Source organism: Tachypleus tridentatus, chromosome 7 (assembly GCF_004210375.1).
Source record: "Tachypleus tridentatus isolate NWPU-2018 chromosome 7, ASM421037v1, whole genome shotgun sequence".
Classification (NCBI taxonomy): domain Eukaryota; kingdom Metazoa; phylum Arthropoda; class Merostomata; order Xiphosura; family Limulidae; genus Tachypleus; species Tachypleus tridentatus.
In genome coordinates, this window is record NC_134831.1 from 172,590,412 (window position 1) to 172,614,446 (window position 24,035).

The 24,035-nt window shown below is 35.3% G+C and overlaps 1 protein-coding gene across 2 annotated transcripts in view; it reads right to left on the reverse strand.

Moving 5' to 3' along the window:
• Positions 1–24,035, reverse strand: part of LOC143257257 (monocarboxylate transporter 10-like) — a 182,315-nt gene that overhangs the window by 72,896 nt on the left and 85,384 nt on the right. Inside the window, exon 1 of one of the 2 annotated variants that reach the window (XM_076515690.1) lies at positions 16,813–18,001. The exons of the other annotated variant lie outside the window; for it this stretch is intronic. Coding sequence (XP_076371805.1) covers positions 16,813–17,389 — 577 coding nt within the window. The 5' untranslated portion in view covers positions 17,390–18,001. Of the gene's footprint in view, positions 1–16,812; positions 18,002–24,035 lie in introns of those variants that run through there. 2 annotated transcript variants of the gene reach the window in all.

Genomic DNA, 24,035 nt, shown 5'->3' on the forward strand with positions numbered 1-24,035 from the left:
CGGTTGACAAGAGCAAAAAATATATTTTAATATACGTGATTCTAATGTCAAAGTTTTTTAATATGACGTCAGATCCGATTGTTATAAAGACAGAATTTCATAAGCTAGGCTGTTTACATTTTAAAAGTTAATCTTTTCTTTACACACCTACAGTACACACAAATAAAATAACATATTCGTTTGATCTGAGAAAATAGGAATTCAAACGAGATTGAAAACATTAGACGCTGAATTGACATTTCTCACCTGGTGACAAGTTTCACTCTGAAACACGCAAATTTACAGTATTAAAACGTTTTTTTTTCACAATGGTTAGTTTAGACGATAGGTGTTAAAATCATGTATAATTAGAGGACTAGTTGCATGTCCAATCAAGTAGTTCGTGTTTCTGATGTACAACCTCCTTAAATATACCAGTACTGTGTAATATAAACCAGAATTAGGCTTCCGAGATGATACAAGTTTGTATGGAAGAAGTTAATTAGACGTCTAATTTGACTGAGTTAATTAGTAGGCAACTTAATAAATTACCGGTTTATTTTAATTGGAAGAATTATATTAGGAAGTAACAAAGTTTCGAACATCAATCAGAAAATTTACAGTGACTATTTGTCCGATAGGTGGCTGTAATGACTATTAAATTCAGCGAGTGAATTATGAATGAATAAAATGTATGAGAAACACGCGCACTTTGTCTGATATGACTGTTAACTGGTCATGGTTTATATTAAAACTAGCGCTAAAATATAAGATGAATACTCACGAACAAACAAATTATCATAAACAAGAAGGATACGTACGCGTTGCAATCCTTTACAGAAGTGATTGGCTCACCAGTGGCACAAGGGTATATCTGCGGAGTCACACAGCTAGAAACCAGGTTTCGATACCCGTAATAGGCAGAGCACAGATAGCACATTGTGTAGCTTTGTGCTTATTTAAAAACAAACAAACAAAACAAAATTGCTGTGCATGTAAATCGCAAACGAGTTGAAACTTCACAGGTTGTTATAAAAACGTGCGAAATATTTAAACAAAGACAATCCATGTTTTCAAATCAAAATTTAAGAAAAAAAATGAAACGACAAAATATTAGTTGTAGAAACTCGAAACAGTCACGATTATAAAGCTCACCGAGTTATGCACACGTTCTCTCTATCGTCACCAGGTGTAGCTGCATACTTTTTATATCATTTCTTGTCACCAGGTGGAACTGTGAAACAAAACTTACATTGTACGTGCTATACCCTGTGAACAGGGGAGCTGGGAACCACGTTATTCGTATCATTTATTATCACCAGGTAGAGCTGTGAAACCAAATTTACATTAGTGGGAGTTGTGAAACCATATGCACGTTTATATCATTTTTTGTTATTAGGTGAAGCTGTGAAACCAAACTTAGATTATATGTGCTATCTCTTGTCAATAAATGGAGCCCCGGAGTCACACTTATATTTTCCACGTCATATTTTGCAACTAGAAGAAAGTATAAATCCTTTGTTTCGGATATTCGCACAAGGCTTCACAAAGGCTATGCACTAGTCGTCCATAATTTTGAACTGAAATATTAAAGAAACGGGCAGCTAGCTAATAGTAGTCAACGCCAACTCTAGGGCAACTATAATCGAACAGTGGAATTTGGCATAGTCAACGCAAACTCTAGGGCAACTCTATTCGAACAGTGGAATTTGGCAGTCACTCTTATTATACACCCATGGCTCCAGAAGGCTGAGCACGAATCTAATCATGAAATCTTACATCCATAGTCATGCAAAATCCAAACCTACGTCCTGACCATTTTAGGGATCTTTGACGTCTTAATTTTTAAATTATATAATTCAGTCATTCCTTTATCAATTTACATCATTTGCATTTCTAATACTGTTTATCAGCGAACTAGTCCCACAGGTTTGAGGTTAGAAGAACCAAACTTAGCAGACGGACTCGAGGTATATGCATTCTTATACATACAGAAAAGCCTCTAACAATGGAGCCAAAATGCCCTCAAAGGGTCGCCTACGCATGATGAAGTCTATAAGTAACATTGTAGGACCACTGAACTCGAATCTGGAATTTTGCGTTTCTGGCCCCCTCAGAATCGTGAGGGCACCACTTTAGGAACTGTACTTAAACCCTCTCAGTAACGACCTAGAGTGATCAAACTTGGTACACTTGATCAGGCGCAACAAGTGATTTATCCTAACCAGGTTTGTTTTCGAGTACGGGTCCCCCTTCCCTTGGTAATTTATGCCAGTAAATATAAATACTAGGAAAGTTTCATGTTAAAAACGTATTTTATTTGTTATTTAATTCACAATTTTATGCATTCTATATTCACGTGATCTACACAGGTTAGTCTTTCATTAATTCAGTTTCTCACCACGTGATCTACACAGGTTAATCTTTCATTAATTCAGTTTCTCACCACGTGATCTACACATATGATTCTTTCATTAATTCAATTTCTCACCACGTGATCTACACAGGTTAATCTTTCATTAACTCAGTTTCTCACCACGTGATCTACACAGGTTAATCTTTCATTAATTCAGTTTCTCACCACGTGATCTACACATATGATTCTTTCATTAATTCAGTTTCTCACCACGTGATCTACACATATGATTCTTTCATTAATTCAGTTTCTCACCACATGATCTACACAGGTTAATCTTTCATTAACTCAGTTTCTCACCACGTGATCTACACAGGTTAATCTTTCATTAACTTAGTTTCTCACCAGGTTATCTACATGTATGATTCTTTCATTAACTCAGTTTCTCTCCAGGTGGTCTACACAGGTTAATCGTTCATTAATTCCTTTTCTCATAATGTGATCTACACAGGTTAATTTTTCATTAATTCAGTTTCTCACCAGGCGATCTACACATATGATTCTTTCATTAATTCAGTTTCTCACCATGTGATCTACACAGGTTAATCTTTTATTATTTTAGTTTCCCACCAGGCGATCTACACATATGATTCTTTCATTAATTCAGTTTCACACCACGTGATCTACACAGGTTAATCTTTCATTGATTCAGTTTCTCACCATGTGATCTACAAAGGTTAATCTTTTATTATTTTAGTTTCTCACCAGGTGATCTAAACAAATGATTCTTTCATTAATTCAGTTTCTCACCACGTGATCTACACATGTTAATCTTTCATTATTTTAGTTTCTCACCAGGTGATATACACAGGTTAGTCTTTCATTAAAACAGTTTCTTACCATGTGAAAAAGTCAGGACACCCAATGAAAGCCTGTGTATATTTGTAACATATTTGGATATACAGATATTTAATCTCAATTTTAATAATACTGAGAGATTATAGGAATATAACTAAACAATTAAAACTGAAGAAGAGACTTTTCAAAATCTTCTGTAAATGTAATTCTACAAAAATGCATATTCTAAGTGAGGAAAAAGTTAGGACACCCCCACATTTATTCGCACTTAAAATGGCTCAACTCACACACAGGTGTATTACACCAGGTGCGCATAATTAGAAAATCGTTACTCAGCATTTTGAATGAGGCTTGCCCAATTAAAACCTCAGACATTTAGATTAGTGTGCTCCTGACTGTTGAAGTGAGAGTGAGCACCATGGTGAGAGCAAAAGAGCTGTCTGAGGCCTTCAGAAAGAAAATTGTAGCAGCTTATGAGTCTGGTAAGGGATTTAAAAAGATCCCAAAAGATTTTGAAACCAGCCATTCCAATGTCCAGAAAATAGTCAACAAGTGTAGGGCTTTCAAAACAACTGCCAACATTCCTAGGTCTGGTCGTCCAAGCAAGTTCATCCCGAAGGCAAACCGCAAGATGCTAAAAGAGGTACCCAAACACCCTAACATGTCATCACGGGACCTACAGCAGGCTCTGGCTACTGTTGATGTGAATGTGCATGCCTCTACAATCAGAAAAAAAGACTGCACAAGTGTAACTTGCATGGGAGATGTGCAAGGAGGAAACCTTTGCTCTCTAAGAAAAACATCAAGGCCAGACTGAAGTTTGCCAGAGAGAATGTAGACAAAGACCAGGACTTCTGGAATAATGTTCTTTGGACAGATGAGTCCAAAACTGATTTATTTGGACATCAGAACATAGGACATGTTTGGCGTAAACCAAATACAGTATTCCAGGAAAAGGACCTCATACTAACTGTGAAGCATTGAGGTGGAAATGTCATAGTTTGGGGCTGCTTTGCTGCAAAAGGACCTGGACAACTCACAATCACAGAATCAACTATGAATTCTACTGTGTATCGGAGGGTGCTTGAGGAACATGTGAGTCCATCTGTAAGAAAATTAAAGCTGAAGCGGAACTAGATCCTGCAACACGACAATGACCCAAAACACACCGGTAAATCTACCAAGGACTGGCTAAAAACTAAGAAATGGAGAGTCCTGGAATGGCTGAGACAAAGCCCAGAACTTAATCAGCATGTCAATGGGCTGTACATGCAAGAAACCCCTCAAACATCTCACAGCTAAAATAATTCTGCATTGAGGAGTGGGGCAAACTTTCTTCAGACCGATGTCAGAGACTGGTAGATGGCTACAAGAAGCGTCTCACTGCAGTTATTTCAGCCAAAGGGAATAACACTAGCTATTAGGGGGTAAGGTGTCCTAACTTTTCCTCAGTTAGAATATGCATTTTTGTAGAATTACATTTGTAGAAAATGTTGAAAAGTCTTTTCTTCAGTTCTAATTGTTTAGTTATATTTCTATAATCTCTCAGTATTGTTAAAATTGAGATTAAATATCTATATATCCACAAATGTTATAAAAATACACAGGTTTTCATAGGGTGTCCTAACTTTTTCACATGACTGTATAATTCTTTCATTAATTCAGTTTCTCACCAGGTGATGTTTTTTTTTTTTTTTAATTTCGCACAAAGGTACTCGAGGGCTATCTGTGCTAGCCGTCCATAATTTAGCAGTGTAAGACTAGAGGGAAGGCAGCTAGTCATCACCATCCACCGGCAACTCTTGGGCTACTCTTTTACCAACGAATAGTATGATTGACCGTAACATTATAACGCCCCCACGACTGAAAGGACGAGCATGTTTGGCGCGACGGTGATGCGAACCCGCGACCCTCAGATTACGAGTCGCACGCTTTAACACGCTTGGCCATGCCAGGCCTTTTCACCAGGTGATCTACACAAGTTAATCTTTCATTAACTCAGTTTCTCATCAGATGATCTACACAGGTTAATCTTTCATTAATTCAGTTTCTCACCACGTGATCTACACATATGATTCATTCATTAACTCAGTTTCTCACCACATGGTCTTCACAGCAAAATTTATACGCAAACTGGAGCAACTTTTTCGATATGTCAGCGTTTATGTCTGGGAAACAATCATAAATATTAGGGATGACAGTATTAAATCACTTAATAAAACACCCAGAACATATCAATTGGACAGCTAAAACTTCTCCATATTTTTATTTCATCTGAGACTTATCCATCAGTTATGATATTCCAATACAGAAAAGGATGCATTGAAGCCACGAAAAAGCAGAAAACATTAATAAAAATGGGATTATTTTTCAATCTCATAAATCTGTATTAATAAGAAAATATTTTTTCAGTGAATATATTAAAGCTACGGTAGCCACGTGTCTTGTTTAGAAACAGGTGGTACAATACTTGTACTAAATGTTCTCGTTTCTGTAACAATATATTAGTGGCCGATGCGAGATCGTTTAAGTCTGTTACAGTTCACCACGCGGAACATTTCTACTAGTGAAACAGACAGACTCGCAGTATGCGGATAGATACAGAAAATAAAACAGAGAAATGAACAAGTAGATCTCAAAGAAATCAAAGATTTTCTTATGAACGAACTTCAATTTGGAGGAAACTGAAAGAACTGGAGTCAGACACGATTTTGAAAACAGTGACAAAAGACAGATAATTCAAGAGAGTAAATGCAGACAAATGTCATAAATCATAAGTGTATATTTCCACAGGTGGAAAAACGCTATCAACTATTTGTTAACACCACACCCACCCCTAAAGGTAGGTTCTCGTCCTGTATTTTCTGGTAAGAACGTGAGCTGGTGGGTGTAAAGGTAATTTTCTGACGCCTTTTATATATATTGCAACATACACCTAATTGCATTATAAATAACAACAATTGTATTACACACACACACACACACATATATATATATATATACAGTAGTTGCCATGTGACTGTTTGCAGTTGGATGTATACATTACGTGATACTCAAACATTGGAATTATGGTTTTCAGGAGATAGGGGAAGAAGAGAAAGCCAAATTAGTTCTGATTATTGGGTCACATAATTCCAAGAAACTTAAACATTTACAAGTTAAATTAACGCTGCAAACCGCATGCTGTTTCATTTTGAAATGTGGTATTTGTCAGATAGCAAACAACGATAATACAATAGCAAATAATAACACAAGTTTTATTACTTTTATAAAATTAAAACTTAATTACCAAGCCAATTCAGTTTCTAGTCCAGAAATAAAAAAAAGTGTTTTTTTAACATTTATCATCAGCTAACCCTCGTTAGGTAAACATCAAAATAAACTTTGAAACGTTATGCTTTCTCAGTACTATCGTTAGCTAAGCCTCGTCGGAAATTATCTGTTGCTCTAAGAAAACAGAAATCCAGAGTTCTTATAACCTTAATATTTCAAAGTTTTATTGTACCAGTGTTATTTCGGTTTCAAAGACATGAGAATGACGTTTATTGAATATTCATTTTAAGATATTTGGTATTTATAAGATAATCAAGCTCTACTTTATATTGGGTAACAATACACAAATTGGATAACCTTTTATTTTTGTTTTCTATATGTGAGCGAAAGTTCTGTGTGCTTAAGAAGCTAAACCAATAACTTACTTTTTTGGAACTAACGGTAGTGGACATAAATATAAAGGTAACTGTAAAATACAAGGAGACAAAAAACTTTAATTTATTTTTGTACTTATATACCAGTAGTTACAATGGTTTCTAGTGTTGTCATTCCCTTATGACTCAGTAGTAAGTGTGAGGGCTTATGATGATAAAAATCGAGTTTCAATATCCGCGGTGGGCAGAACACAGATAGCCCATTGTGTGGCTGTGGTTTAACAACACAAGTAAAAGTCTTTTAATACACCATTCACGTACACTGCATCTCCTGGTGACAACCTAGCAAATCATATTTTTTTTTTACGAGTATGACGTCAATGGTCAGTGATAAAAACAACCAATCAGCACTTGAAGTCAAACGCGTATGTTTAGTTATTATCGAAACCGAATGTTCTTTCGGTGTCAAATTATCAAAAGATTAATTTTTACTTTAAAAGCTTTCAGGAAACCAAACTTACAACGAAAGGAAAATATTTTCAATGTGTTCAATGTTAAAACGTGTTAAATCCAGAAAATAGAAAATATATACTATGAAGTAGACAGTAGAAAAATACTTCCAGACTTGTTTTCTCTTCCAAAGTGTTTTTGTCAGACTGTAAGTTACAGAAATATTTCATATGTATGTTTGAAACACGCTGCACTCTGAGAGTTCGAAGAACTCTTACAGAAGTTTCCACGTCAGAACACCGTATAAAATGTTTCCTGCTGGGACAGCGGTAAGTCTACAGATTTAAAACTCTAAAATCAGGGGTTCAGTTCTCTTCAGTGAACACAGCAGATAGCCCGTTGTGGCCTTACTATAAGAAAAACACAAACACAAATATGGTATAAAACTGCGTGAACGAAGCTAATGAATCGTTCTTGCAAAGTCTCAGAGGTCCAAACATACTGCTTAAGCATTAGTAAGCTAAACACACACACACACGATACATGATCTTCCACGGAGTGCTAAAAACCTAAATAATCACAGAGTTTACTATATAGATGTTGAAGACACGTGTCTACTCTCTAACTGGCAGCCACGATGTTATCTCTCTTTTATAGCAACGGTCCCTAATCATTACAGAATCAGAACTAAAGTATTAAGAACAAAACAGTCTGAAGATTGACTTGTGATAAAAAACAGCAAAGCATGTTTCACGTTAAGTGGGAGGCTCCACCTGGCGTAATAAACGATTAAGTCCATTTAATGATTGATCTCATTAATATACACCCACACAAACATTAAGATTACAAATGCACAGTGTTGGCTGTCACTCTGCATATGAAAAATAAATCGTGACTTTTATCAAAGGTATGAGGGTCTTACACAACGTGACTTATTTCCATGGTTTTTAGAATGTTACACAGCATGACTTATCTCCAAGGTTTTTAGAGGGTTACACAGCGTGACTTATCTCTAAGGTTTTCAGAATGTTACACAGTGTGACTTATATCCAAGGTTTTTGGAATGTTACATAGTGTGACTTATCTCTAATGTTATAATTCTTACACTGCGTGACTTATCTCCAAGGTTTGAGAATCTTACACAGCGTGACTTATCTCCAAGGTTATAGTTTTTACACAGCGTGACTTCTCTTTAAGATTTGAAAATCTTACACAGCGTGACTTCTCTTTAAGATTTGAAAATCTTACACAGCGTGACTTATCTTCAAGGTTTGGGAATATTACACAGCGTGACTTATCTTTAAGATTTGAAAATCTTACACAGCGTGACTTATCTTCAAGGTTTGGGAATATTACACAGCGTGACTTATCTTCAAGGTTTGAGAATATTACACAGCGTGACTTATCTTCAAGGTTTGAGAATATTACACAGCGTGACTTATCTCCAGGGTTTTTAGAATGTTATACAGCGTGACTTATCTCGAAGGTTATAATTTTTACATAGCGTGACTTATCTCCAGGGTTTTTAGAATGCAACATAATTTTACATAAGGTAATTTATCTCCAAGTTTTACAATCTCATATAACGTAATTTGTCTCCGGGTTTGAAAATCCTTCATTAGGTAATTCGTCTCCAGGTTTTACATTCCTACATAAGGTAATTTGTCTCCAAGTTATAGCTTGAGACATTATATCGCTTTTGATAATAATTATAGGTCTACCTTCTCCCCCTCTCTCATAGTTTTGCTAATTTAAACGAATAGAAACTCGTCTGAACTGGACTTTTCAGTTCTTCGACCAATGTAACGGCTGTATCAGAAGGTTATAGCTGGTTAACACCAACGCTTGGCTGTTGTGAATATTTCTGTTGGACGTACAAAAAGCGCGTTTATGCATGAATGAACCGGCGAAAACAGGGTTACTGTCGGTGCAGTAAATCAAAGATACATTTACGTATACCTGAAACAATAGAACGTTCTTGTATGCCTTAATATGGTATTTAACACACGATAAACAAATGTTTAGGTAAAACATTGTGAAAAAGGAGACATTTATCTTCTAGTTAGTAAACAAACTAGAGTAACCAGAAAAGAAGTATTTTTTTGTTTGTAAACCTACTGTGACTATTGTCACGTATACAGCGTACGAACTGTAACTATCGTCAGGTATACAGTTTACGTACTATAACTATCGTCCAGATCAAATAAAAAATAATTAAACTATAACCTATCATTTTTCATGAAATTATAAAAACTAAAACTTGAAGCCACAATTTGAAAATATACTGTGTGCTATTGTTGAATAAAAAAATAGTCAGTGGGGAGAGGTTGTGGTCGCACTGACTTCCTCAACCCACAAACTTCCATACCCTGCAGCGTTCAGTCATATAATTTAGCAACATTCAAAAACAAATATGCTGGTCCCTCCACCAGGGGACCACTGCATGTATACGGATTTAGAACACTAATCCCACTTCTCCTTGTGGACACAGCCCGCTGCAATAAAAACGTACATACAAACATGCTGGTTTTACAAAAGACCTCAGTGGTAGTAAAATAAGAGGTTTATTTTCTATTAACACGTGGCTGGAAAGCCCTGTTGCTCTGTATAATGTTAGTTTAAAAGATCGAAGACGAGAAAGCTAATTTAAGTGGCAGTAAACTATTCTCCTGTTGCACAAGCGGAAGAAACTGTCATTCTCCTGAACAGATGCGAGTGCACCACAGGGTAAACCCCAGCTGTTAAAGGGTACACATTTTATAACTGAGGAGACTGAATGTGTGAGTTTCGAACCCGAAACTTTTTGTTACTTGTTCAAAGCACTAATCGCCTGGCCTCGAGAAACAGTGATATAACCTATGTTTCTATTTTTATTCCACAACATATTTGGTAGTTCATATTTTCAACCTCATGCGACACGAGGGCCAGTGGGGATTCAGCCACAGCTATTTCAGTTTAGTACGGTTTATCATCGGTGGAGAGAGACACTTAACATGGAGGAATGTATGAAACAACATATCGCGGATTGAGTCTTGCATCTTTCGGAAAGCACGTGACCACAACCATGTTAATATTTGTTTGTTAGTCGAATATCGCCCAAAGCTACCTGACGGCTATCTGCGTTAACTACCCGTAATTTGGAAGCGATATGCTACGGGGAAGACAGGAAGTTAACATCACCCATAGCCAACTCTTGGACTACTCAAATCGAATAGTGGGATGTACTATTAAATTATAATGTTTAAAATCTGAGAAAGCTGGTATGTTTGATGTTTAGAGCGCCCTCACTGCCAGTCGTATTGGGTCTCTATGCATTCATGAAAAACTGTAATAGTTTTCCATTCTAAGTTATTTGTTTTTAAATCAAACATAGTGATATAGAGCGCAAGGCAACATTTATAAACATAATACTCACAATTTTCAGAGTAAGTATCTAATATCAGAGCATCACCTCCCAGGAAGAAACCATTTCCAATTAGACAAAAGTCAAGTGCGAACCATTTTTGTTTTGTTTTTTCATTTTGTCAAAGGCCCAAAATCAAAATGCAAGTTCTGGTAGGTAACAGTAATAAATGTGTTATTACTGTCACTAAATTATACTGTAATTATACTGTAATTTCAACCCTATCTCTTATTGCAGCCATTTTGTGTTTGTCTATTTTTATCAAAATCAGTTTCCCAGTTTGGACAAACGAATCTCTAAAACCCGTCAGATGTTGCTAAAGTAGGGTCTTTCGCTTGTAGTTTGTCACAAATTTACACAATGAGCTATCTGTACTCTGCCCACTGGGGGTATCGAAACTTGGTTTCTGGTGCTGTAAGACAGCAGACATGCCACTGTGCTACTTGAGGAAGAAACAGGGAGGGTTCTATTGCTGGTTTCTTAATTAGAATACAAAATGGACTATCGGCACTCTTTAAAAGGCGGAGCTGGATTTTTGGGTTGATTTTTGGACTTAGCGCTGACCCCTCGGAAGATTCTTAAATCTTTCTATATATAGAATCTAACTTAAACCTAACCAAACCGTGCTCCAGCATTAATGGTACAAATATGGATACTTTATCTTACAAAATAATTCGGCTAATTATTTATGTGAGCTTCTGTGAGTGTTTCTCTTATAGCAAAGTTACATCGATCTATCTGTTGTATTCAATGAGAGGAACAGAACCTCTGATTTTAACGTTGTAATTATGTAAGCTTACCACTGTCCTGGGACATGTGAACACCTCTTCTTTTCAGAATACACTCCAGAAACTTCCTCACCACGGTTACACTTTATCATCACGGTATACTTACATCCTGATTCTCAACTGTGCTTTATTGAGAAATTGTTATATAGGTGGTTCTCATGTCGATGTTGTACTGTTTTAATCGTGACATTGTTGTATAGATGGATCTAATGTTGATGTTGGACTGTTTTAATCGTGACATTGTTGTATAGGTGGATCTAATGCTAATTTTTGCCTGTTTTAATCGTGAAATTGTTGTACAGGAGGATGTAATGTCAATGTTGGACTGTTTTAATCATGACATTGTTGTAGAGATGGATCTAATGTTGATGTTGGACTGTTTTAATCCTGTCATTGTTTTATAAGTGGATCTAATGTCCATGTTGGACTGTTTTAATCGTGTCATTGTTGTATAGGTGGATCTAATGTCGATAGCGGACTGTTTTAATCGTGACATTGTTTTACAGGTGGATCTAGTGTAGATGTTGTACTTTTTAAATCGTGACGTTGTACAGGTGGATCTAATGTTGATGTTGGACTGTTTGAATCGTGACATTGTTGTATAGGTGGATCTAATGCTAATGTTTAGTGATGTCGAGAAGACCCACTTGTAGAGAAATATATATGTAAAAACGGCTCGTTTTGGTTGAGAAAATTTTTTACGTAGAGGAGTGAACAACGTTTCGACCTTCTTCGGTCATCGTCAGAAGGTCGAAACGTTGTTCACTCCTCTACGTAAAAAAAAATTATCAACCCAAACAAGCCGTTTTTACATATATATAATGCTAATGTTTGCCTGTTTTAATCGTGAAATTGTTGTATAAGTGGATCTAATGCTAATGTTTGCCTGTTTTAATCGTGAAATTGTTGTATAAGTGGATCTAATGTTGATGTTGGACTGTTTGAATCGTGAAATTGTTGTATAAGTGGATCTAATGTTGATGTTGGACTGTTTGAATCGTGACATTGTTGTATAGATGAATCTAATGCTGATGTTGGACTGTTTTAATCGTGACATTGTTGTATAGATGGATCTAATGTTGATGTTGGACTGTTTTCAGATCCCTACCCCCTTCCTCGAGATAACTAATCAACTATCATTAAAATCAGTATTTATTAAATAAAATAGTTGTATGTAGGTACAACACAAATTAGAGCTAGATTTTCGTACGAAAAACCAAAACCGTAACCTCTTGCAATTGTTAAATATATTGTGACATAACACTAACTCGAACAAACCCTAGTTCCTAGAGGTAATTATATATATGTTGTGATATATCATTAACCTAAACAAATCCTAGATTTTAGAAAAGGTTACACATACCATGATATGTCAGTAATCTATATATACCCTAGTCGCTAGAGGTAGTTACGTATAAAGTGATGTATCACTAATCCGAACAAACCTAGTCCTTTGAAGTAAAAATACATTGAATAATATACAACTCGTCAATTACCTTTAACTACCAAGTGAATGTTTACAGTTACGTGACCTTAACGGACATTTTTATTTTACCACTGTAAGGTAAAATATTAAATTAATTACATATTAAACCTTTAACTACGAACTGAGTGTTTACAGTGTAAGGTAAAATATTAAATTAATTACATATTAAACCTTTAACTGCGAACTGAGTGTTTACAGTGTAAGGTAAAATATTAAATTAATTACATATTAAACCTTTAACTACGAACTGAGTGTTTACAGTGTAAGGTAAAATATGAAATTAATTACACATTAAACTTTTAACTACGAACTGAGTGTTTACAGTGTAAGGTAAAATATGAAATTAATTACACATTAAACTTTTAACTACGAACTGAGTGTTTACAGTGTAAGGTAAAATATCAAATTAATTCAATATTAAACTTATAACCACCTGAAGGTTATTTGAAGCACACTTTGTTGTAAACAATATCATGGAAAGTACGGAAGTAAGAATGTGCCAAACTATAATGTTTAAACATGAAATCTTTTTACTGTATTCTCACAAAAAATAAAATTGATGTGACTCAGTATTAATATTTAAATTTTTTGTTTAATGTTAAGACGTCTTTGGTTCAGTTCCAGCCATAACTCTGAGTTATCTACACTAAGACTACAGTATCATGGGGTTATTCTGTTTTATTCTGTCATACATGATCTTAGAAAACTGGACACTATTTCCGGGAAACACGCGTAGGATAGTAAATCTCACGTGATTTGAAAAAAACAGAAAAAAACTAAGCTGTTTATCTTAGAAGTGAACTTATAGTAGTTCGAATTTTGTTATCGCTGTTTCGAAATATATATAACATGAAAATTTACATTGTAATTTGATTTTCGTTTCATTTTGAAGTTAAGCACACAGCTACGTAATGGGCTATCTACGCTGTGCCCACCACGGGTATCAAAAGCTCAGTTTCTAGCTTTATAAGTCCGCAGATAATTTGATTTTAATTCCTCCGCTTTTACAGCTTGCACAATCAAACGACTGATTAGTTATTTTATCTGTCCGATGGAGATAATCGGATTTCGGATTTCAAAGGCAAAAATCTGTTGTAAAAGTGTTATGGCTATTCAAAATTGATCGATCCAAAACATTCAAGTTCAGTAAAAATTAACTTTTGATCAGAGCAAGCTACCTATATGGATCGGAATAAAAATCAACCCAATAATTACGTAGCTAATTTAACAAAATATTCTTATAATGATTTTTATGCCTTGTTTCGTGAATTAGCGGGATTTTCGATCGTAATCCGAATAATATATAATGATGATCGGCCAACATAAGTTAGTTAAGTTTGTCATAAATCCACTTTCTAAGCTAATAATACCAAATAACGTGTGTGATAAAAATATGTACTAATACAAAATAATATAAGTATATATTTAAGCGTTCTAATCAATACTATTAACGAATGTATCATTAAAGAAAGTTTAGAGTATAACTTACACAGCATTACTGGGATTAGTTGTTGATATTCTAAGGTGTACTCGAACAAATAGTTAAGTCTCAAACACGTAATTTTCTTCAATAGATCTACGTGACTTAACTTACGGAACTAATATTTAAAAGGTTACACTTTTACATGTTATAATTGTGCGCTTTTAAAGATGCATATCCATATATTTTTTGAACGTTAAAGACACTGATAGATTGTTCTAAGCTTTCAAAATCCGCTGCAAGAAGACAGTTTGGCTTAAGTTTGTATGTTAAGTGCAAAGTTACAAACTGGGTATCAAAGTCCGGTTTTTAGCGTTATATATCTTCAAGATTGCTGCGTAGGGTTAGAAGCTATATCTGTATATGTTGTCTAGAGCCTAAAGCAGTTCCGATTTGGATTTTTCAAGTATGTTTAGGTAAATGTGTATTTTGATATCACAGGCATATAAAAACACTTGTTAAAAGTTTGATAATTATGTGGATGTATATTTTTTATCCTAGATACAAATATATACATTAATTAACTGTACAATTATCATTGACTTTTCTAAGGCAGTTATGTACCAAATTACTTGCAAGTTCGTGACTTTGCTTGTTACAGGATCACTAATAACAATAAAGGATGTAATTTGTGGATCACACAGGTACTGTTCTGAATAATTTGTTTATTTGTATCAGAAACTTGCGCAAAACTACGTAACAGCTAAGAACACTCGTGGTCTCAAATTTTGAACCGACAGACCAGAGGCACCCATCGCCAACTCTTGGGCTACTCTAATCGAACCATCACTCTTATAAATTATAAAGCACTTACGGCTCCAAAGCACGGAGCGTGTTTCTGACAATCACAGATTCTGTGATTCCAAGTTCGGCACGCTACTCACTTGGCCACGCTCGGCCTGCACTGTATAGAAAATAGAAAATCTGTAATTTGTGGCTTTTTTCCACTTTCTGTAGATCCAATGTGAGGATGATACGGTTAGTTGGTTCTTTTCCGTTTCGTCTTACTTGTGTGTTTTCTGAGTGTTTACACAAAGAGTAAATATTTAGCTGAACCGCTAAACTTGGTGCATTAGAAAAAAATGTACGAAGATAAAACAACATGAGCAGAAACAACAACAACAAGAAGAAAACAAACAAAAACGTCGCAGATGTGGAGCCAACAAGCGCCAAAGTATGTAGATATGGGCTTGCCAAAAAATTATATTATTGGTTTGGGCTCACGCCGCGACCGGAATGCGCCGAGCTGTGACAACACTTTCAAATGTTCCTTAATATAAACATAGATCATAAATGCAACCATCACCCCACTCCTGGTGTTGAAAACGGGAAAGTTTAGAATGAGATCGGTCACCGTGATGACGTTGTCAAATCACAAATGTTCGTTTACAATATGAGAAAAAGGGTGGAAACATTAATAAAACAGGGTGGAAAAAGTCTGTCTGGCAAAACGGAAAAGAAAAAAACTTGTAAAAATTCGAAATATACCCAGATTTCGTCTAACAACGCTTTCAAACTACTGTTAACAATATACATACATTGAGATCAAAGACCATCTCAATCCGTGAGGACTATTTTGTGCGTTTTTTTTAAGCGTATAAATCTTGCTGAGATTTTCTAGATACGTTTGTTAGTTGAAGCAAAAAGACAGTGGGTTATTTGTTTTGTCCACCGTAAGGAATTGTAACCAGAATTTTAGCGTTGTAAATTTGTAAAATTATCGCTATACTACCAGGGGGACTTTTTAGACACACCGATAAATATTTAATTTATTTTATTTAACATTCTTTGATACGCATCTGTGACGGAAAATTTGTAGTAAGCGTTTCCAGCGAAATGTCAGAACTGTGCCTTTAATTACAACGAAGCGTAAAGCTTCACAAGAGTTATGTTGGTGTAATAGTTTTTAGGCCTCAGCTCATAAATACGAAGAAAGGAAGTTGGCCAACAACATCCTCCGCCAATTGTTAGGGCTACTCTTGTGTGGTCGAATAATAGGATTCGACTGTTACCATTATAGCGTACTTATAGCCCCGAAAAGAAGGAGCGTAACGGGTCGCGAGGCATGAATCCTCGGATTTAAAGACCGGGCACACTAATGGTCAGTATTAGACAAAGCAATATATTATTTTGTCATTCTATGAAGAGTAAAATTTTTCTCACGTTGTCCCCCCCCTACAGCGCAATAAAACGTGTTCCGATACCCCTGATAAGCAAAGCACAGATAGTCCATTGTGTGGCTTTGTGTTTAACTTAAAACAAAAATTCTAACGCTTTTTCACGATATTTCTTTTAAAGCAGTCTTTCGTTTCTCCTGTTAAATTAATTGTTAATTTGTTTGAAAGAGGATAATAAATTGTCTTACCTGCTCCGATTATGTTGACGTCGGGTTTAAAGTGGCGTTGTGTTTGGTAGGCGAAGAAGCCGAATGAAGATAGAAGACCGACGGCCAGTATATGAGCCACCGCAGCACACCCACAAATCACCCAACCCCACCCACCCTCTGGGTAGTAGTGCTGGTGGATGGTTGCTGCCTTAGGGTCGTCCGGAGATAGTGAAAAGTTCAACCCTGGAATCTCACCGTTCAACTCTTGACGGCTGGCACTATGTCGGCCGCCGTTATTTACGGAAGAAAGCCCGAGATATTTAGCGACACCCTGAGCGTCCTCAACGCAAGAAACACTAGGTGCTCGACGGAGTCGACCAGAGAAATGGACTCGTGTTCCCCGGCTGGTAAAATAAGGGCTGCGAGGATCCGATGAGGCCACAGATTTGGACCGGTATTTCCTTTTTTCTGCTAGGACACGAGCGTTACCATGGCGACCAGCAGCGTCTTCCGGAGAGTCTCTGGCCGAATACTGGGGGATAAAGTTGGCCCTGTTCCTGGCAGGGCTCTGTGGCTTGTCCGAGAAGTTGTAGCGTTCGGAACTGACGGTCAGCATGGCGGTGTGAGACCAGGACTAGAAGTATTCCTCCACGTGCTGGAATCATTTCCCTTTACGTCCAAGCATCTCCTTAATCGACGCAAAAGCTCTCAGCTAATACCCAGCGCACGCACGCACGCACGCACACACACGCACGCACAGATACTTGGGAGGGGGAAGTAACGAAGCGCGTGCACGCTCTTACCACATCTGTGGCTATAAGCTCGAATGGTAGACACGAACTTTATGAAAATTTAACATTGTAGAAAAAAGGTTTCACCACAAACACACAGAGATCGTTTCGACCAGTGACCGTTATGTGTCCTCCCTCCTGTCGAGGGTTACAGATTTCAGGCAACAAGGAGACAGCTGTCTACCCTAGTGTTTTTTAAAACAGCGAGTGATTCGCCCCTCTACGTCATTCAGCCGAGAGAAGGCTAGAACTGAGAACCATTCGTCACCGCTTGAAAAAGAAACTTTTATAAATAAGTACACGTTTCTTTTATCCGTCCAAGGAAATTATTGGTTTTTAGTGCCTTTTTAAAAATCAAGTTTCGCCTTCTCGTTGACTTCTATCTCACGCGTGGAAGTTACACTAATTCCGAAGTAGAACAGACATCAAACTAGAAACTCACGGTAACTTTGACGTCACACACGCACACGCGCTCGACCAGTATACAAAGTATTTGTTGCTCTAACAAGTGTCGAACCTGTCCGAGGAAGCCGGAGGGAGGGGGAAGATGGAGAAAAGTAAATAAATAATAATAATAAACGATCCAGGGGTAAAAATAAAGACAGATTATTTAGTAAATCAACTCTGGGGTCCTACAGAATACCATGACTCTATCTATCAACAAACTTGCATATATTTCATCAGAGACAAGGTAACCTACACGTTGAAGAATAATTGGTAAAATCCAGTTATTTAATAATAAACAAGAACCCGGATGGTCACGTCCTTTGGAGGCTTAACGGTAAGTTTACGAAAACTTATTACTCTAAAGTCCGGGGTTCGATTCCTCGCAGTGAACAAAGTGCAAATAGCCCGTCGAGAAGCTCTACGCTAAGAAACTGCAACAACAACAAAATGTTGTGGCATTAAAAATTAGTTTTCGCTACCCGTTGTGGCAGAGTACAGACAGCCCACCGTGTAGGTTGTGCGACTAACAACAAAGAAATAAAATCAGTTGGTCACGGTTTAAAGAAACATGGTAATGGTACAGTTATGTATATTATTATATTATAAACTAAATTACAACTGAGTTCAAACACAAACTAGGCCTAACTACTTCCAGAAAAATGTTTTCGACTAATTCACGATATGCTTACCATTCATTAATAATAAAAACAGCTAAAACAACTTACATTTGGAAATAATATAAACTTTAATTGGATGGTTGTATGTAACATAAAGTTTAGATTTTTAACTTTTAAGGAGATGACTAAACTCTCTACTGAGAACCGACTAAGCACAATCGTTTTTAAGAAAACCAAAACATAAGTTCCTTTACCTTTAACTTGGGTTTGAGGAGGTTTAAACCTAATTGTATCAAAATTTAATAATAAAAGAATCTTTAACTTACTTTACTATTTTACACCATATGTACATGAATTTTGTGTCGACAAATGGATAGTACACTGCCTATTGTAAAATATACGCAATTAACTGTAACTGAATTTTCTAATTAATTACTCATCAAGATCGAATGTAAATGAAAACTTCAGTAAAATCCAAATAGAATAGCCTCCTTTCTCCGATGGAAGATTGGCAAGTCTATAGATTTCAACGCTAAAATCTGGAGTTCGGTTCCTCTAGGTGAACACAAAGGATAGCCCAATGTGATTTTGATTAAAAGACTAACAATTCAAATGGAATAAAAGCACTAAAATAGACTGAAGGGAGACCCTCTTAATCGCCCACAAGAGAGGAGGAGGTAAGGTTAACGAGTTAAAACGCAAATATTCAGGGTTCGATTCCGATTGGTAAAAAAATGTATATATGTTGTAATATAATTAACTTTTCAAACTTAGGAGACCAAATGTTAAAGTTTTAACCACGTGTCCCTTTCAGACTTTGAAACTTACTGTTAACATAAAAAAAAGTTTGGAATTCTGCACTTAAATACCGTTTAACAAAACTGTGTTTTATTACATCGAAATTTGGAACTTTGTACCAGAAAACATCGTCAAAAATGTGTTCTTATGAGATTGAAAGTTGGGTCCTTGCAGTAAAATATATATAAAAAAAAATATGTGTTTTAATGGTATTTCTGCTTAAACTTTGAATGTCATAAAAAATATTCAACTTTTTCTAAACATGAAAATCTCGCTTCTTGTTTTGTCTTATAAAACATACGAAATTATGTTGACAAAATTCTAAAAGTACAGTGTGTGTACCTTATGTTTTATATCGAAATTAGCTCATTAATAGTCAAGATCCATGAATTATAAACTGTTAGCAATATATCTGAAAAGATCTTTTATCTAACAAAAACGAGTTAAATTCTATACTTGTTAAAAAGTTATGAAGTTTACACTAGTGAATATTTAGTTTACGTGACAAAATATAAATATAAATACATATAGAGAAATATATAGTATAAATGTATCTCAAGACGGCTGGTATGGTTATTAAAACTTTATTTCAATAGATCGAAAAGTTGTTCTCTACTTTGTTTTTGCCCCCCGCTAGTACAGTGGTATGTCTCCGGATTTACAACGCTAAAATCAGGGGTTCGATTCCCCTCGGTGGGCTGAGCAGATAGCTCGATGTGGCTTTGCTATAAGAAACACAAACACACACTACTTTGTTTTAATGAAAGTTTTAACACCCATACCAGCCGTCTTGAGATACATTTTTACAAGTGGGTTTCATGAAATATATTGTAGGTTTCTGTAATGAGACAGCTCCGAACGTTCTAACAGCAATATAATATTATTTGGATACTTTATTTGAAGTTACGCACAAAGATACATAATTGGCGATATTCGCTTTGTCTGTCACGGGTATCAAAATCCGGTTTTCAGCATTGCAAGTCCAAAGATAAACCGCTTTATATTTAATATTTTAAGTCGTAAAATAGATTTTATTCAGTTACTGGAAATACTTATAATGTCCTTGTGGTGAGGGCGCTCTAGTCGTAATCTTATTCTTACATGATTAGATTTCGTCACTAAACATGATGAGCCGTGGGTGCGTTATAATGTGACGGTTAATCCCACTATTCGTTGGTAAAAACGTAGCCCAACAGATGGCGTGAGTGACGTTGACTTGCTGCCTTCTCTCTAGTGTATCACTTCAAAATGAGAGACAGCTAGCACAGACAACCCTCGAGTAATTTTCCATGAAATTCAACAAGCTAACAAACAAAGAAACATACGAGCTACAGAAACAATAATTCTTTATGTTATGCTTTATTATTATTTATTTTGTAACTTTGAAAATCGATGTTTATTGTTGTAATATTTTACGACACTTTTTAATGCACATCTTAACATTATATTATATTTTAATATTATATCTTAATATTAGACTTTGTTCATTTAAATGTAGTTATATAATTTTATCTATGTATTTGTTGTTGATCCTTTCTATATATTTATTTAATCTAGATCTTATATTTCCAATAGACTTACTACTTCTGAAACCTTTGTTTGTTTGTTTTGGAATTTCGCACAAAGCAACTGGAGGGCTATCTATGCTAGCCGTCCCTAAGTTAGCAGTAAGACTAGAGGGAAGGCAGCTAGTCATTACCAACTGTTGGGCTACTCTTTTATCGACGAATAGTGGGATTGACCGTCACATTATAACGGACCCATGGCTGAAAGGGCGAGTATGGTATTTAATATAATAAATAATTTGGCTTCCTGTAAATAAACAAGTATACGAATAATAATATTCCATAAGTTCAGACGCGCTATTTATTTATTTTTAAGTTAATAGCTGTTATCTTACTTTAACTTTGATTTCAGGTATTTTTTATAGACTTAAAATACATTGTGGAGGGAAATGTAAAGCATTTAAGTTTTCATATATTTTACCTTATACTGGTAATTTATGTATTACCTTACTGATATTTTAAGATATATTGTATATGCATATATAAATATGGTAACAAAACTAATATTCATTATTCTTGTTTATGAAAAGATATAATTGAGTAATAATCATATGTATTTCTACAGAATGGAATTCTATAATTAACTATAGATTTCTATAACTTTTCAGGGTTAACTCACACTAAGAATCTTATGTTAAACATATCATATCTTACACAGTTACAAATATAATCTTATATTAGAATAACTACTTTATTTTACCAGATTTTTCTTTGTATACATAATTTGATAACCCGATAAATATTTTTCTAACATTTATTTGAATGATTAATTATTATATTTCAGGTTTTTATTGTGTGAGTTGTTTTAGAGTTCTCGCAACACGCCAGTTTTATTTTAGTAATATTAATAAATATATTATTTATATTACACTATTTATTTATTTTACCGAATTTCATGTGTAGTTCAGATATAAATTACCAATTCCAAAATAACTAAACATAATGATACTGTTATCTGTATACGGATATAATAAACAGTTTAAATATAACACTACAATATTATTATTGCTTTTACAAATAGAACCATGTGGTACATAATATTTTATTAATATAATATTGTCATGTCTTCCATTTATTTAGTTATTGTGTGTCTGTTCGATAAATAATATCAAGTCATCTTAAATGGGGCTCTATAATTTCTTATTAGCTCTAGTACCAACTTTCTCAAAAAATAAAGACACCAGTAAATTTACTCATGTTGGAGTGCTTCATCCGAGAAGTGTCTTCTGATAACACGACTCTGATTTCATTTTTTTTCTGTACCCATAACGACAGGGCATAATTATATTTAAATATGCCTATAGTTTATTTATAGGCCCGGCATGGCCGAGCGCGTTGAGGCATGCGACTCGTAATCTGAGGGTTGCGGGTTCGCGTCCGCGCCGCGCTAAACATGCTCGCCCTCCCAGCCGTGGGGGCGTTATAATGTGACGGTCAATCATACTATTCGTTGGTAAAAGAGTAGCCCAAGAGTTGGCCGTGGGTGGTGATGACTAGCTGCCTTCCCTCTAGTCTTACACTACTAAATTAGGGACGGCTCGGTGCAGTGGGCTAACAACCTACTCACTTAAACACATGTTACTGAAACCGCAAGTGATTGCGGCCCTATGTTCCTTCATGGAATTGAGTGGCAGATGATGATTATAGTTTATTTATACATATTTAATATTCTAAGATTCGTTTCATTAACAGTTGGAGTAATAACTGTAATTAATAATCTGATATAAGATACATAAATACAACTAACGATAAGTATTTTTAGCTTTTTATTTATTAGAAATTTTAAAATCTTGACAAAAAGATAATTTCACTTTCGACAGAAATATGGCTTAGACACAATGATGTGGAATAAAAAACAACATACTTTAGGATGTAATTTAAATATTTGTTTGTTGTTAAGACTAATAAGGTATACAACTGTTGGTGATCACTTGAAGTGGAAGAAGAATTTTGTTTGATTGTTGTTGATCATCCAGACGTAAATATCGACAGAAAGACAAACAATGTTGATGTTCTTTGTTTCAAAAAGAATTGCTGTTGCCAGGTGAACAACCTGAATTAAAACAAATCAACATAGGTAGGTGCACATTATAACCTCGAAAGAATGTCGAAAATATGAAAATTATGTGGTGAAAAACACAAATCAGGCTCAGAGATGTAATTTGTCGATGTCAGAGCCTCAGTTTTCATATGTGATTAACCAAGCATCACCTGGGTGAGTACCATGAGGTGGTAGTAAGCCTCACAGAACTGTAACAAACTATTTTATTACTTCTTTCATAATCAACGATCTCAATATTTTTGAAAACACAAAAAAGAGATTTTTCTCCTCTTTTGTTTAAATGGATAAAGTAAGGTATTTTGTCTTTCTAAAGGCAATTCACAAGGAGGGGAGGTCTGTTGTAAGAAGTGTTGATAATTCTTGCAAGAAAACAACTGTGTTGAAAACACCATTATTTATACTATCCACGGTTATATCCAATGAAAGGTCATATAAAATTTCAAATACTTTGTGTGGAAATCTCATAGGTGTTGCGACGTCACTTCCATTTATGAAAATATCATGTTTTGTAACGTCACTTCCGCTTACCAAAAATATTGTAGGTGTTACGATGTTACTTCTTATTATCAATAAATAAGTTTCTGTTTGGAGGACACGTATTTATTTCTAAAATACCTTTTTCTAATGTCGATACAGACAAAAATGTTTTACTCTGACGGATATAGAAATTTGGGAGGGGGAGCTAAGATCTAACAGTCTTACTCATAAAAATTGTTACATTATTTTTTATTACAGCTTGTATTTTTTATTACAGTGGTCATAGCAACAACTACAATTAGCACGTATCGATTCCCTCTTCTTCTGACCGTGTCACGTGCTAGCATCAAGTTAAACGTTGTTAAAGAAAAAAGGTACAAATACTAACATGGGTTATGATAGCTCTTACGACAATACTGTATGTGCTTCAGTAATTATTTAGTGTTTTCATTAATAAAAATATATCAAACTACTTAATTTTGCATTACTGTACTTTTGACTCCAA